Source organism: Mercenaria mercenaria, chromosome 6 (assembly GCF_021730395.1).
Source record: "Mercenaria mercenaria strain notata chromosome 6, MADL_Memer_1, whole genome shotgun sequence".
NCBI classification, from domain to species: domain Eukaryota; kingdom Metazoa; phylum Mollusca; class Bivalvia; order Venerida; family Veneridae; genus Mercenaria; species Mercenaria mercenaria.
Window position 1 is genome coordinate 22521673 of NC_069366.1, and position 15341 is coordinate 22537013.

The 15341-nt window shown below is 34.9% G+C and overlaps 1 protein-coding gene across 2 annotated transcripts; it reads right to left on the minus strand.

Moving 5' to 3' along the window:
- Positions 1-228: 228 nt before the first annotated feature.
- Positions 229-15340, minus strand: LOC123549425 (uncharacterized). Of its 2 annotated transcripts, none has more exons than XM_045337522.2 (11): positions 15262-15340; positions 10448-10936; positions 9434-9678; positions 8440-8602; positions 7684-7788; positions 7207-7354; positions 6443-6812; positions 5312-5450; positions 4995-5138; positions 3338-3501; positions 229-2073 (listed from the first exon to the last, which is right to left on the minus strand). In XM_045337522.2, exons 2-11 carry the CDS (start codon positions 10895-10897, stop codon positions 1920-1922), a joined length of 2082 nt encoding a protein of 693 aa, XP_045193457.2. In that variant the 5' UTR covers positions 10898-10936; positions 15262-15340; the 3' UTR covers positions 229-1919. The 2 variants fall into 2 exon arrangements, with proteins under 2 accessions (XP_045193457.2, XP_045193458.2); XM_045337523.2 differs by lacking the exon at positions 15262-15340 and adding an exon at positions 14515-15213.
- Position 15341: the final 1 nt, after the last annotated feature.

The window sequence follows — 15341 nt, forward strand, 5'->3', positions numbered from 1 at the left end:
TCAAATGATGGACTTTTATTTGAACTGTCGTAGATACCGGCATTAGTTAAACAGACAGCCCTATTTTGATATTGTAGTAATGTAATAAGAACGTGTTATTCTTCCAAAATGTGCACTGACTTGAATTCTCATTTAAAATTCACAAGGAATATTCACTGCACTGATTTTGGAGGAGGTGCAATGGATTCCACTCCTGGAATGGCATATATATAATAAGAAATCTGCATACATGTTTATTTTATATTTTTTTTTGATCTGTTTTCAACACATCATCAATATAAGAACAATTTTCAAAATATTTGGTACCTGTGAATAAATAAACACTTGGCAATGATTTATGAAACTATGTTATCATGGCAATGATTTATGAAACCATGTTATCTTGGCAATGATTTATGAAACCATGTTATCATGGCAATGATTTATGAAACCATGTTATCATGGCAATGATTTATGAAACCATGTTATCTTGGCAATGATTTATGAAACCATGTTATCATGGCAATGATTTATGAAACCATGTTTGTCATGGCAAAAAATCGACAATTACATACTCAAATCAACAACAATTACATACCACACAATAAAACTGAACATATATCTGGATGAAAAATGAAAAGCACACAGTCATCAATGACATAGAATAAAATAAGAAAAAACTGATTTGATTTTAACATGTTGAATGTGATGTGACTAAAATTGGTCTGAACTTGCTTCCTGTTTGCACCAGGGAAGCAAATTGAGTTAATGATTTAATTAATGTATCAATTGTGTTATTTCAAAGTTTATGGAAAAGAAGACACTAAGGTAAGTACCATTCAATACACAGGAAAAGACAGACTGGTGCTAGTCTTATTTTACTCTGCAACTATAGATAACTTCACTAACCCTGCCTGCATCCTTTGATTTTAATACACCTATAGTTTTAAGTTCCTAAAGAAATTTTACTTTGTCTGCCTGGAGGTATTTCTATATACACGGTTCTTTCCTTTAATAGAACTGTTATAATTGGACATTTTCAAGAACTGTAAACATATTTCTGGACAAATAATGTTTTACATCATCTGTCTTTAAAAGAAACACGCTTTTACTATATGCATTTTATGAACATGCTCCATTCAACAGAGCTTCACATTTTGAAATACATGCTACAATACAGAAAAGAACACCCATGGTACTGAAGTGTGTAAGGAAAGTCTGTTCCAACTGGAAAAATAAATCCGCATAGAAAAAAACATGGAAAGTAAGACATGTATACATTGTATAATTTTTCAGTCATATTAAAAGCTGAAGGTTGATGTAATGCTGCTAAAGAAATTTGGTTAATTTCAGATTTTCTTTTTGGACAAAAAATTTATTCTTTTTGCCAATTTAAAAATGTTCATTTTTCAAAATAAACATGCATTTCATCTTTTAACATAAACACTTTATGTCAGATCTGTAAATACAAACTCAACTACCATTATGTTTAACTAAACAAATAACTTCTACATATACTGCAATGTATATGTGTTGTTAACTCTGCAATTTGACATAATTTTCTTCTAGAAAAACTTGCATTAAAATATCCATTAGCACATAAATAACAGTCCAAAATATGAACACTTTTTTTATCTTCAAACTTGGCTTGCTTAACAAAGCCAAAACCTTTATCGTGCCGTAGAACAAACTTCCAGTTGTCTGTTCCTCGGCTTTATCCTTAATTCTTGTCCACTTTCTACTGTTCCACCTAGTTCTATTTGCAAAGACTGACTTGGTAGTGTTTTGCAAATTATTACAGATAAACATAGTGTACACAAAAAAATGTGTCCTTTTTTGCAATGCAGTTTACCTTGTATTATATACTCAAATAGACAATAAAATTGTGTACACCCCCATTTTTTTAAAGATACTATTGCAGTCTGTAATATACCAGGTGATCAGCTAGAATCATCAGCATCACTGTCTTCTTGTGATTTTTGCCTCTCAGGGGAGAGAACCCAGGCTATTACAATAATTATAAGGAACACTGTTACACCATACAGCAGAGTTGAGGTATGATTAGACTGGCGATGTAAACTAAATCCAATATACCTGAAAGAATACAATTTATTTTTTTGTAAAATTAGGACTATTTGAGCCGCGCCATGAGAAATTCAACATAGTGGCTTTGCGACCAGCATGGATCCTGGACAAACTGCGCGGATCGACCAGCATGGATCCAGACCAGCCTGCACATCCACGCAGTCTGATCAGGATCCATGCTGTTCGCTTTCAAAGCCTATTGCAATTAGAGAAACTGTTAGCGAAAAGCATGGATCCTGACCAGACTGCGCAGATGCGCAGGCTGGTCTGGATCCATGCTGGCCGCAAAGCCACTAGGTTGATTTTCTCATGGTGCAGCTCATTTATAAAACAGATTTATATATTAAATCTCAATCCATCTTTTTTGTAGCATACTGATGTTCTTAAATTTTACTTTAAATTTTTTTCCAGTCAAAGTGTAAGTAAAGCTATGTCTTCCAGATATTTGTTTGTTTGTTGGATGTCTTTGTCACTGTTGTTCAACAGTGTTTCAGTTTTTCAAATGCATCAGTGAACCTAACCAATTTTCCAGGATTCTGTACTCACCTTATCATTTATATTGATAGTCTAATATTATACGGCCACAAGTGCTGCATAATTTCTATTGACATCTAGACAGTCGAAATATCAACAAGGATTACTGTTACAGCCCTATTATCCCTGCAAATGTGGAGTTAAGTTACACAGGAACTTTAAACTTTAGCCTGCTGGCGGCAAGTGATTCTGCTTTTGCGACCAGTGCAGACCAAGATCAGTCTGCACGGACACTGATCATGGTCTGCACTGTTCGCTATTCAGTCAGCAAATTTTCAGTGAACACCCCTTCGAATAATAAATGGTACTACCCAAAATGAATGATGGACCAGCCATTTTAGAAATTTAGCAGGTTAAAGGTAAACCATACATGTAAAATGAAACAACGTTTGCGCTATCAATTCAGGTGGTCCTTGTCAATTTTTCTATTTTCTATGTTCTGGACAACTCCAGCATTTTGCTTATCTCCTTGTGACCTCCAGTGAACAGTGTTTAACCCTTACCCTGCTAAATTTTTATTATGAACTTGTCCATCTTTCAACTGGACAATACGATTAACTGTTAAAAGGGGTGTTTACCAAAAAGATACTGACTGAACTACACAGATGTGCTGGCTGATCATGATCTACACTGGCCGCAAAGGCAGAATCAGTCATGTCCAGCATGGTAAGGGTTAACCTTGTATAATTAAAAAAAATTGTTTCTTTGGTAACTTTGTCTTCACTTTAAGAATACTTACCCAGATTTACAAGTAAATATCACATCATTGTAACCATCATTATTGAAGTCCCCTACAACAAGAGGCCCTGTTGAGGGGCACGGTGTGGAATGTTGAGCTAGAATTCTACCCTCTGTTAACTCCATCAAGCTGATACCTTGCCATCCAACAACCAGCATGTTTAACTACAAAATAGTCCTCAACAGTTAGAATGATTTTCCTAGGTATGTTTCAACATTCTAGTTTTACTAAATCTTTTGTATGTTTTAAGTTACAATACAAATAATAAATCTGAAATGAAAATAATTTCAAAACTTCAAATGAAGCTCTTTTATCCAATCAACAATCAGTTCATATCCTTATTCCCAGATATCCTAAAATACTACTGCATGTATCTGTTTACAATTGAGCTGGTCTCTCTCTTGACAGACCGCCTCAGTAGCTTAGTGGTAGAGCGTCCGCTTCGAGAGCAGGAGGTCATGGGTTTGATCCCTGGCCACGTCATACCAAAGACGTAAAAAATGGTACTAGCAGCTTCCTCGCTTGGCGCTCAGCATTAAGAGGATAGTGCAGGACTGGTCAGCCGTGTCAGTATAATGTGACTGGTGGATATCATGCCAGTGTCAACGCGTGTATTCCAGTGAGGCAGAACTATAAAGTTGGGCATTGTGCTCACTGCACAAGTAGACACGTTGTTTATATGACTGAAAAACTGTTGAAAAGACGTTTAACCCGAACACACACACACACACTCTCTTGACAGAGAATTATTTACAACATTGCAAATAAAGTTTAATCCCTCTAGTGAGAACATGATTCTAAAGACTAAATTGAGTTTGGCGTATAGAAGTTGTTGCTACAGGCGCTTAATTTTCTAAGAGTTTTGCCTAATGGGAAGTATGCCTCTTTCTCATAATTCCTTGCCTTTTCATTGATCAGAGCCTTTGGAAAAATTTTACTTGCAGTGATATCCTGTTTCTAAATTTTATGCATATTGCGGCTAACCATATGGTAGTTGAAAAGGAGTAAAAAGTAAATTGTATTATACACATTAAAACAGAAATAAGCACATCTGAAGATTTTGGCACATAATTTGCTTATTTAATATCATTAGGGTAATATTTTACTTTCTTACAGGAAATAGTGACCACTTACTGTAAAACATTTTGATGTGCAGGCACATTTATATACCTATTCTTAATTTCTAAAAAAAAAATTTTTTTTTTTTTCATAAAATGTCTTTGTTTTTGAGAACTAGTACAAATGATCACAAGTCTCAGTTCAACGAGAAAGCCTCTTGCTCTTTCATAGGGTGAGGGTCATTATGTGAAAGATTTGATTTTTAAATTATAACAGTTCTTAAAATTTTTCTATTTAGGGATTTTTTAAGTTTAACTGTTGGAGTATTATAATGTAGCAAAAAATCTTTTGCAACAAACACTTATTATTGGCAAGAGCTGAAGTACTAGATAAGGGTCTCGGAATAACGAAAAAAGGGCATACACTGTCTATATAGAAAGGTTTTTGATATTTGGAGAGGATATACTGTACAACTTTCTGGTTTAAGAGAAAATGTGTCCATCTTAATTCATGGTTTATATGCAGCATTGCCTTCCTTACTGTCAAAATATTTTCAATACATTTATGGTTTATTTTATATCAAAACAAGTCACAGAACCTTTTCCCCATAAATCTGCAGTGACATCAGACTCCTGTCCGGTTGAAAGGAATTTTTGAACTCTTCTAAAAGCTCCGACCACTCTCCTTTCTTCATCTTGCGTATTGTCATGGCAACAGAATCCCAACTTGCTTCAATCTGGGTCTGAAGAAAGAAAAAAACATACCCATGTATGAAGCCTATTTACTGACCCATGAGAAAAGGGAAGTCTCATCAGTTTTCATAATAAAATAACACTCTAGAAAGCTCCTGTTTCAATCCGCATATTATTTTTTTTCTAATCATAAAATTCAATGACAACATATTTTTTCTCTAACCTGCCAGTTGAGGTCTCCATTTTTATCGACTGAAGTGATTCTTCCCATACTGCCGAGTGCTATCAGGTCATACTGATCATCAACCTTCCGTAGATGGTGGCCCAGCAAATGTCTTACAACTCCAGATTTCCTTGCTACACTGAAACAGGAAATAAAAGTATTGTTGTAAGACTACCGGTACTTATAATTCTAAAATTTCACTTCAAACACAAAAAAGATAAATTGAAGTAAATCTCACTTCACTCGAAACTACCATTCTAATGTTGTGAAATTCAAGAAAATCTCATTTCACGCCAAACTACCATTCTAAAGTTGTGAAATTCAAGAAAACCTCATTTCACACCAAACTACCATTCTAAAGTTGTGAAGGTAAATAGCCACTTTGGTAAAAATAAAAGAACAAAAGAAATAAACAAGAGCTGTCAGTGGACAGCTCGCTCGATTATTCTCTTGATAGTATAATATAAGCTATGAGTAAAACTTTAACATTATAATAAGCATATTCTAAGTTGAAAAGGGGCCAAAATTCAGTCAAAATGCTTGATAGAGTTGCCTCCTCCTTTTTACAGACTGGGGTCATGATGGTAAACAAGTATGCAAAATATGACAGCAATATCTCAATGGACTTTGAAAATATTTGGGGTGGTACGCAAACTTTAACATTTATTCAAAGTCGAAAAGAGGCCATAATTCAGACAAAATGCTTGATAGAGTTGCCTCCTCCATTTTACAGACTGGGGTCATAATGGTAAACAAGTATGCAAAATATGAAAGCAATATCTCAATGAACTTTGAAAATATTTGGGGTGGTACGCAAATTTTAACATTTGTGTGACACTCACGCTAACGTTCACGCCGATGCCGGGGCGAGTAGGATAGCTCCCCTATTCTTCGAATAGTCGAGCTAACAAATGATGTTGCAGAACAGTCAAACCTATGTTTAGCAGCCAGCCACGAGTGCAATATTATTATATCTGGCTGTTTAAGGCAGTTTGAAATTAGAGCAAAAAAATCAATTTGGGAAGTTATTTGATTGCATGCTTTAAACTAGTGGCTGTTTAATACAGATGACCGTTAAGGCGGGTTTCATTTTATGTATGTTAAAGGCTGCTTCTACATAAATATTGTTACCTTTTCATGATGAGTGGAGGCAGCTTGATATACATGTCCTCATCATACACCCAGTTGGTGGTGAAAAATAATCGTTTTGTCATACAGACTGGAAATCTTTCCAAGTTTTCTTTTATTGGATATATTCGCCAGATCTCCAGGAAACATGGACTAAAATTCTCTTGTTCACCCCATGACAGTTTCTTTATATCATTTTCTGCATCCATTAGCCCATAGACTGCACTATCATCTGGGAGCTGAAGACGTGTAATGGGACGTCCCGTAAGAATATTCAGCACTTCGACACCATTCTGATGGTTGATTACAACAGCGTTTGGGTTAGCTATATGTTCATCATCGCTGTGAGGTCTCTGTCCTCCATATGCATAACCTAAAGCAGAATTTAACATATTCATTTACACACCACAATGTATAGGAATATGTCTGTTTTCACTGAGATTTCTGAAACTCTTAATCAGTGAGGATAAAGAAATAACTAGGTATGGTGGTTTAAACTGGAAGAAGTTGTTTAAAGACTACAGCAGAACTAATAAATTATGCAATCATAAAGAAGAATTTGTTAAAAGCTTTCTTCTAAAGAGTAAAACCCCGCTAAAGACTGAAATATTATGTCCATCATACAGGGTTATTGCTTTGGAGAAATGTATTCCATGTGAAACTTGTCTTGTAATGAAAACATCTGTTTTACTTTGGGAGGTATTTTCTCCACAGAAGTTTTGTTATGAAGAGTTCATACTGTTTTTAAGCCTTTGACAATAATATACCAATAAGGTGTTTAGGATCAAGTGCTGATTTGGTTGGTTCAACCTCCGTTACATCATCATCATCCTCTGTTGCCATACTCTCATCTACCTTCTTTTGGTAACGACCTAGTGAAAACTTTGTATCTTGCACCGATCTCCAATAATGTGGCTGCAAAAATTCAAGATCAATTTTTTTCCCTTCTCTTTACTCCCTTACAACTGTAAGATGTTACAAACATCTTACAAACAAAACTACATGTAAATGTTTTACCTTGAAATCATTATTATTCATGTGGGCTTTAGTTTTAATGGTGGCGCCAATCAAGAAATTAAATCCAATTTAGTGAACTCGGAAAATTCCCTTGAAATTTGAAGTCCTCACTTTCATGTCCATCATGAAACATTAATATTGGTTGAAACCTTGTAATCTTATGCCCTCAGGAATAGCAAATATAAATTTGGTATATCATATTTCTTACATATATTCTGTGAACTTACCAATGATTTGTAGAGTTCCTGTTTATAGTAAGTCCAGGGTGACTCACCAATATGCAGTCTGTGACGTTTCAGACTCAACTTCCAGTGATGTTCCTGGGTCTCCTCCTAAACAAAATTAATGTTAATGCACAAACATAAACAAAAAGAAAGCAGCAACAATTATTTCTTGCAACATATAAAACTATGTTGCTAATTAAACGAAACAATTTCAAGAACCGTATCATGTACCCATCAGTTGTATTCATTACATATTTCTGATGGTGGTAGGTTTTCAGATTACTTATAGACCACTATACTTTGAAGTCATTAATATTCATAGAGGTTGGTGGGGGGACACTGATTTTCCTGGAAATCTGTGTTTTTGTTTTTGTCTGGTTTAACACCACTCCCATTATTATTATAGGTCATAGGTCATTTGGAGACTTTCCAGCCTTTGAGCCCAGAGCAGACAATATTCAATACCGGCAGGTTCAATACTTCTAGGTTTGCCAACTGACACCTTAAGTCATCATAAACAGTTTTGTTTGCTCTCCTTTATCAATGTCTTCACTATGCAATATATGTACATTTACAGGATAAATGAGGTTCAGGTATAGCCCTACTTTTGTTAGATTTATGACTATACAAAGCATCTTACTAAGTAACCATGATTTTCTGGCATTTTCTTTAAAAAAAGATTCATATTCCAATAAAACTGATCTTTTCATAAATCAAATCACAAAGTATTAATCAAACATCTGTTATAACAAGGCCAACCTCTTTTTTAGTTTCCTGTTCACCAAATTCTCCTGGGAGATGATGCCATCTTGTCGTTCCGTCTTTAGCACTGAGTGCAAATGTTGAGAAATGTGTGAATGTATTCTCCTCCACGGTGTGCTCAGTATGCGTCTCACTCTCTGGCTCCGTGCCATTCTCATTACTAATAATTATATAAGAGTGATTTATTTACCTGTTTTTTAAAAACATTTTATGCTCCATCTAAAACTCTGTCCATAAAGGACTTGTTTAAATACATGTACCGGTATGTTACTTCTTAGACTTTAGGTCATTCCTTTCACTGCCAGCCAAGAAAGTATGTTCCCCACCCCTTATTCGGATAGGCACACAAACCCAAGACCTATTGTATATTGGGTAATATTCACAATGGTTTTATTTTCTCTTATGTTCGCAATAACTTACACTCGTGAATAAAAAAATGGTGAATATTAATCTGCATTATGTCCTGCAAAACAAACGCACACATTTTGCAAATATTGCTGCTAATCATGAAATGGCTAAGTAAAACCTATGCCAAATTCATCTAATCTACAATACGCTTTATGTACAACTGGTTCTGGCTTGAAAACTTTGTCAAGGGTAAAGATATGTTTGAAAATCCATTATTATCACTTTCTGACAGATCTTAATAACAAAGCATTTGCCTAAGTGCATTTTTTTCAGCTGTTTCCTAAATGGATCTAACTGCAAAATAATGACTGTCAGTCAAGAGCACAATTACACTTTTGCTGTCATCAAGCCACCGAGAAATTTTCAGTTAAATTGCAGTTTATCCAACAGTGGGACTTCAACAGCAATCTTTTCATTTACTTATTATGGAAGGGTTTGGCCAAAGTGGCTATTTAGTTGGGATATAAATTTATTGATTTCAAATTTTAAAAGATAAAATTAATTGGAACTGTTTGTTAGGATTTAATTTTGTTTACCGACTCAAACATGTTATCCTATACAAAAATTGATCATTTTACAGTACCTGTTTTCTGTCTTTGGTTTCTCCTCTTGTTTCTTGGCATGTTCTTTATGAGCGTAGCTACCACCAACAATAATCAGACCTTCATCAGATTTCTTTACGGAGTGTGATGTTACAATAGCTCCCATTGATTTCACATAATAATTGTCAAACTGTTCTTTAAAGTCAAGCAGTTGTTTTTGCCACAGTAAGGTAAGGTCTGAGGAATAACAGAATACCCACCAAGTATTTGTTACTATGACAATTACCTAAAAATAGCAAATATAAGAAATTTGTAGTTTAAATAAACATTTCCCGTAAGCGTCTGATAACATGTACATGTAATAAAACTTGAAGCAATAAAATATTTTCAGGAATTTATATATCATGCAAGACCAAAAATCACCCTAAACGTAGGGACAGCACCAGTGACTAAAATAAAGTTTCAAATGTTTATATATATATAGTATGCATCTATTTATCAGTATCAAAATGTTATTTCTGAAACAAATTTTAAAATTATAACTGCTATGAAAATATTCAATATTCCCTGAGCTATCAAAAGATCAAAATGTTCTGTTTTAAACTTATATAGTCAAACCTACTTAAGGGACTGCCTGTATTAAGCAAAAACCTGTGTTATACGACCATTAATTTTAGGTCCCTCCATAGTGCATTTCATATAGATTGAACCTGTATTACAAGACCATCTGTCTTATGAGACCACTTTTTAGCTCTACCTTAAAGTGGTCTCTTAAAACAGGTTTCACTGTAAATAGTTATGTATGATAAACAAGCAGATTATAAAGAAATTATCTCAAGCAGAATGGACTGATATAAACTTTGCTCACTTGAACTCAGACAATTCATACATCCCCCCTTCGCTCGAACTCATTGTCCTGGAAGGTCCTGGAAAATATCTGTGTAATATATATTTTTGATGACTCATACTTATTACCAATAACTCAAAGTCAAGTTTGAGCATATGAAGTTCGACTGTATCGCACAAAATCCTCTAAATTTAAATGAGGAATTTACCTGTTGTCTTATCTGCATCATAGACATGTACGGAACAGTAAACCCTGTAACCATGGCAACAGGCCAGCCTGACGGTTGATCCTGACTTCCATTGCTTGCCTGTGGCAACACAACTTTGTGCCTAACAACAACATGCGGTAATGTTTTATCATCTTCATCCTTCCCTACAGGATCTGGCAATGTCATAACACTTAATTTTAAATCATTGGTGAGCAATATAATATCATTCATTCCATCACTATCTAGGTCTGTTATTACAGGTGCCGGAAGTTGTTCTGCCTTCGATGGAAATTTCTTATTCTGAAAATGATGATACTCGGCTCTTTTCCGCCACACTGGTCGCAGTTCATATGTGTCATGAGATCGCATAAGGTATCCTATCACAGCGCACAGGAGTAACAGAACAAAGTGATTCTTGGATGGACTTCTGATCTTGTTTAAAACGGACATTATTTAAGGCTACTGTGTAACAAATTCCTTGCCTAAAGTCTGAAAACATAAAGTACAAAGATGTAATGGATAAAATTTTGTCAGACATCAGCTAGTAAGAAAAAAAAAGAACATTTTTAACAAAAGTCTTGAGAAATATTAACAAAATTAATCTAGACCAGGGTCACTCATTTTTGAAAGACCCTGTCTAGACATATTATAGTTTTGTTCAGGGCTCTTCATCCTTATATAACAGAGGCCTATAAAAGGCCTCTTCCCAATCCAAAAATATACTATTTTTTCCCAACTGTGGCAGAGATATTTCTCAAAATGCAGGTAAGATTTCCCCAAATCATGCAATAGATGGATAAGCTTTTGCTTATATTTTAGTATCTCCAGAGAAAGCGGTTGTCTGGCATCAATTTGTCGCACTAAAGCCTAACAGCGCACAGTGTGATGCATTACCAGTCTAATCCGTTATGTTCCATGGCCTTGATTTTAGTCTGTGATTCAGGGGAGATAAATTTGATTAATCTTTCGGTGTTTACTTCTTGTTGATAATTTTCCCAAAATGGACCATTATCGCGCAGAAATTTCCCAATTTGAAAGGCTAAGGCCTCTTCCCAATTTCCTGATGAAAAGCCCTGGTGTTTTGTATTTTTGGTTCTCCAACTGAAGGTGATATGGCAACTTTCAAGCTTGTAATGGTGCAGAAAGATTCCACTAGGGCCCCTTAATGGGTATAATTCAGAAATGAAATATTTCTTTTTGGAGCTCATGCAAAATGAAAGACAGAATAGGATTGGCAAATCCGATTCATGTTTAATTTGCCAATCATTTCACATGAACTCCGAAAAAGATTAATTCATTTCTTATATTTTCATTATACTTCCTTTCCATATGCAAGCAAGGCTACATTAAAAATATCACAAATTTTATTGCATTTAACATTAAAATCAACTTCCAGGCCATTTTGTTAATCTGACAGAAAAGCTGTGACGTCATCTAAGAAGCGTTCTCCCTGACTATACACGGATGTTGTCAAAACAGCAGCCTGTTATCACAAAGTAGATTTATCGCAACTTTTCTTTTTCTCTTCATACAAAATGAATGTCATAATTATCAATTGAAAAGAATAGTGTGAATGGAAATATTTTCATGTACATATGGGCATCTAGATAAAACCACAGTCATGCCTATGGTAAGCCAGCTGGATGTCAGATGTCTTCCTCAAATGAAAAAATCTAAAATTCCTGGATGGATTCATTCCATGTAGGGTTTTTGATCCTTGTAGGGTTTTCTATCCTTGAAGGGTTTTCATCCCAGAATGGAAAGGGGCAATATAACTGATGGAAATAACCATGACAATTTGGCCAGGGAGGTCCCAACATATTTTTGTAGTTCAGGCAAGATCAACAAAAAACCTCAGATTCAAGGTTATTGATAGGATATTTGCACTAAAATAATAGAGAGAATACACTTGAGCCGTGTCATGAGAAAACCAACATAGTGCGTTTGCGACCAGCATGGATCCAGACCAGCCTGTGCATCGGTGCAGTCTGGTCAGGATCCATGCTGTTCGCTAACAGTTTCTCTAATTCCAATAGGCTGCCACAGTTAGCTGCTTAAATGCCTTGGGAATAGAATAAAGGTTGCTGAGATAAGTTTACATCAATAAATGAGAGATATATTCATAGATTATTAAATTTGTATCGAGAAATATGAACAAGTTCTGCAGCACTTAAAGTCGCGCAATATTATTCCGCAAAAGAACGAGTACATATTTCTTGATGCAAGTCAAATAAACTTTTTATTACATACACATCTACGCTTAAAATTATTATATAAATGATAAAAATCTGTTACTAAGCTTGAGTAAAATTGAAAATATGGTCATTAAAGCTGTAACTTTTAAACATGACAACATACATCAAACTGACATCATAAATCATGTGACGTCACACACCCGATATGAAATCTGAACGTCATTATGGAAAAGTATTGATGTTTCAGGTTCACTTAAAACTTAACAGAGAGAATAACTTCATTAAGTTTTAATGGAACCTGAAACATCAATATTTTTCCATAATGACGTCCACATTTCATATCGGGTGTGTGACAAAAAAATGTAATTTTCTGCCATTTTGACTCCCACAACAACTCCGCACATTAAGACTCCCACAACAACACTTTACGTTCAACCCCCTGTATTAAATGAGTATGTAATATTAAAAGTGTGTTGCGGTATCCATTACATTTATTTTCAGGTCTTGAAAGAAATAAAACTTTTCCCACGGCACAAACACCTGCATTGATATAGTCCAAATAATAGGATGTTTCGGGACAGCATGATAACTTTTTACTGTCCTTGTCCCATCAGTTCCAAACTTATTCTGAATATTTCTGGTACATGTATGGAACCCCCAATGAAAACCTTTGGAGAATTGTTTCCTGGTATATTTACCGTATGATGTATTTGTTATCATTGCATCTCGAATATAATGAATTTATGTTTACTTTAGCATGTTATTGCCCTGTTGACCTTTTTTATGTAAATAATTTTGTGTTTTGTTAGAACTGCAATTTAGTGTCATCTAAAGTATGCTGTGTTTTAAAACTGGAGGCAGAGATATCCCCTTACACCTGTTCACAGATTTAAAGTCTCATAAATTTGATATAGGTAAGGCTTAGAAGGATGGAAACTATCTGGTCATATGAGGATGTTAGTTAAAACGTCCCCTAGTCAAACCACCCCCACTTTTTTGGTCAAAACACCCCCACCCTTTAAAAAATTACCTCGTCAAAACACCTCCCTTGATAAAAATATATGCATGTATATTGTTTCAAATAAACTTTGTAAAATACTTTTATATATTGATGATCAAATTATGGTTTTTTTTTACATGTAACCAGTTTTGATATTATTAATATAGTTTAGAATGTCATGGTATTGTTATTTGACTGTATTGTGAAACAAGAGCTGTCACAGGAGACAGCACGCTTGACTATTTCGATGCTGGATATATACTGAAACTGGGCACATCTCAGGTAGACATCCATTCCCATTAAGCCGAACAAGTAAGGGGGATACTTAAGTCAAAATAATTCGACATTCAGATTGTTTTATATTTGTGACTGGCAATCTTAACGTCAAAACTTTGGAGGACCAAAATATTAATGGAGGATGAATCACAGTACACAGTCTTCTTCTTCTTCTTTTATGATGGCCTTGTTCAATACTGATACATTTTGGCCATGTGTGGGGGGTTAAAAAAAGTGAAGACTATCATGTTTCCCAAGCTACTACAGTCATGTAAAGTCATTGATTTTATCGCTTGCGCATATATTGGCGTGTATACCAGTAAACATTTTAATCATGTACAGTACATACGTAGGTTTAAATCACCAGAAAATTTGTAATTTGGGATATTATTTGATATTTTTTACATAAATCAATGAGGAATTGAATCCCCTTTGGATACATGTAAGTTTTATTTGAATCGTAATAGGAGCGGAAAAATGTGCAGCCCGATACAGGACTCGAACCTGCGACCTTCTGCTTGCAAGTCAGATGCTCTACTAACTGAGCTAATCTGACAACCAATACCACAGACTAATTATATACATTATATACATACTGCTACATTCCTCCCTCCTTTTTTCGAAGACAAACTCAGATTCTTTTGACTAACCCAGCCATATATAGCTCTAGGATTCCAACTTCCAAGGCTAGTCACCACACTCAAGGCACCAATGTAATACGAGCGGAAAAATGTGCAGCCCGATACAGGACTCAAACCTGCGACCTTAATTTTCAAATTCTACTTGAATGTCAGATGCTCTACCAACTGAACTAATCGGACAACCGATATCACAGACTAATTATATACATTATATACACACTGCTACAGAATTTATGGCCAATTTGTGAAATAATTGGCATTTAAACCTATAGCATGTAAAGCGTAGGCAGCCATGAAAATTTTATCGGAAACTGCTTCAACTATTTTGGTCTTCTGAGTGTTTGACGCAAGTGGGGATACTGCCCATATGAAAAAATTATCTCAATATAATTTTCCTAGGATCGCATCAAATTATAGTTGGACTAGAGGATTGAAACTTAGTGTGTCAAGTGCAGATATCACAATGAAATATGTACAGATAAATAATAAGGAATCTATATTATGCGGTAAGCTTGAAAATGTACTGAAGATCAATAAAAAAACTTTATCTGTTATTCTGTTTGTCCGAATGTCATCCATCCGAAAAGAATGTTAAAAGCACATCGATATCTCTACTTATGAGACATGATTTCATGTATAAAGTCATCAGTAAATTCTAAGAAAAATGTTTTTGGATAGATTGGTCAACATAAATGTTCGTACCTAACAAAAGTTTGTATGTTATTGTTTTTTTTTTAAATTTCCATTAGAAATTTTTTCTGAGAGTGGCTTCCCCTGAGAAA

Coding starts and splice junctions, on each gene's coding strand:
- LOC123549425 (XM_045337522.2), bottom strand. CDS start 10,897: ATGTCCGTTTTAAACAAGATCAGAAGTCCATCCAAGAATCACTTTGTT. Junction 5,139..5,311: donor ATGGAGACCTCAACTGGCAG/GTTAGAGAAAAA, acceptor TTCTTTCTTCAG/ACCCAGATTGAAGCAAGTTG. Junction 2,074..3,337: donor ATATTTACTTGTAAATCTGG/GTAAGTATTCTT, acceptor GTATTCTTTCAG/GTATATTGGATTTAGTTTAC.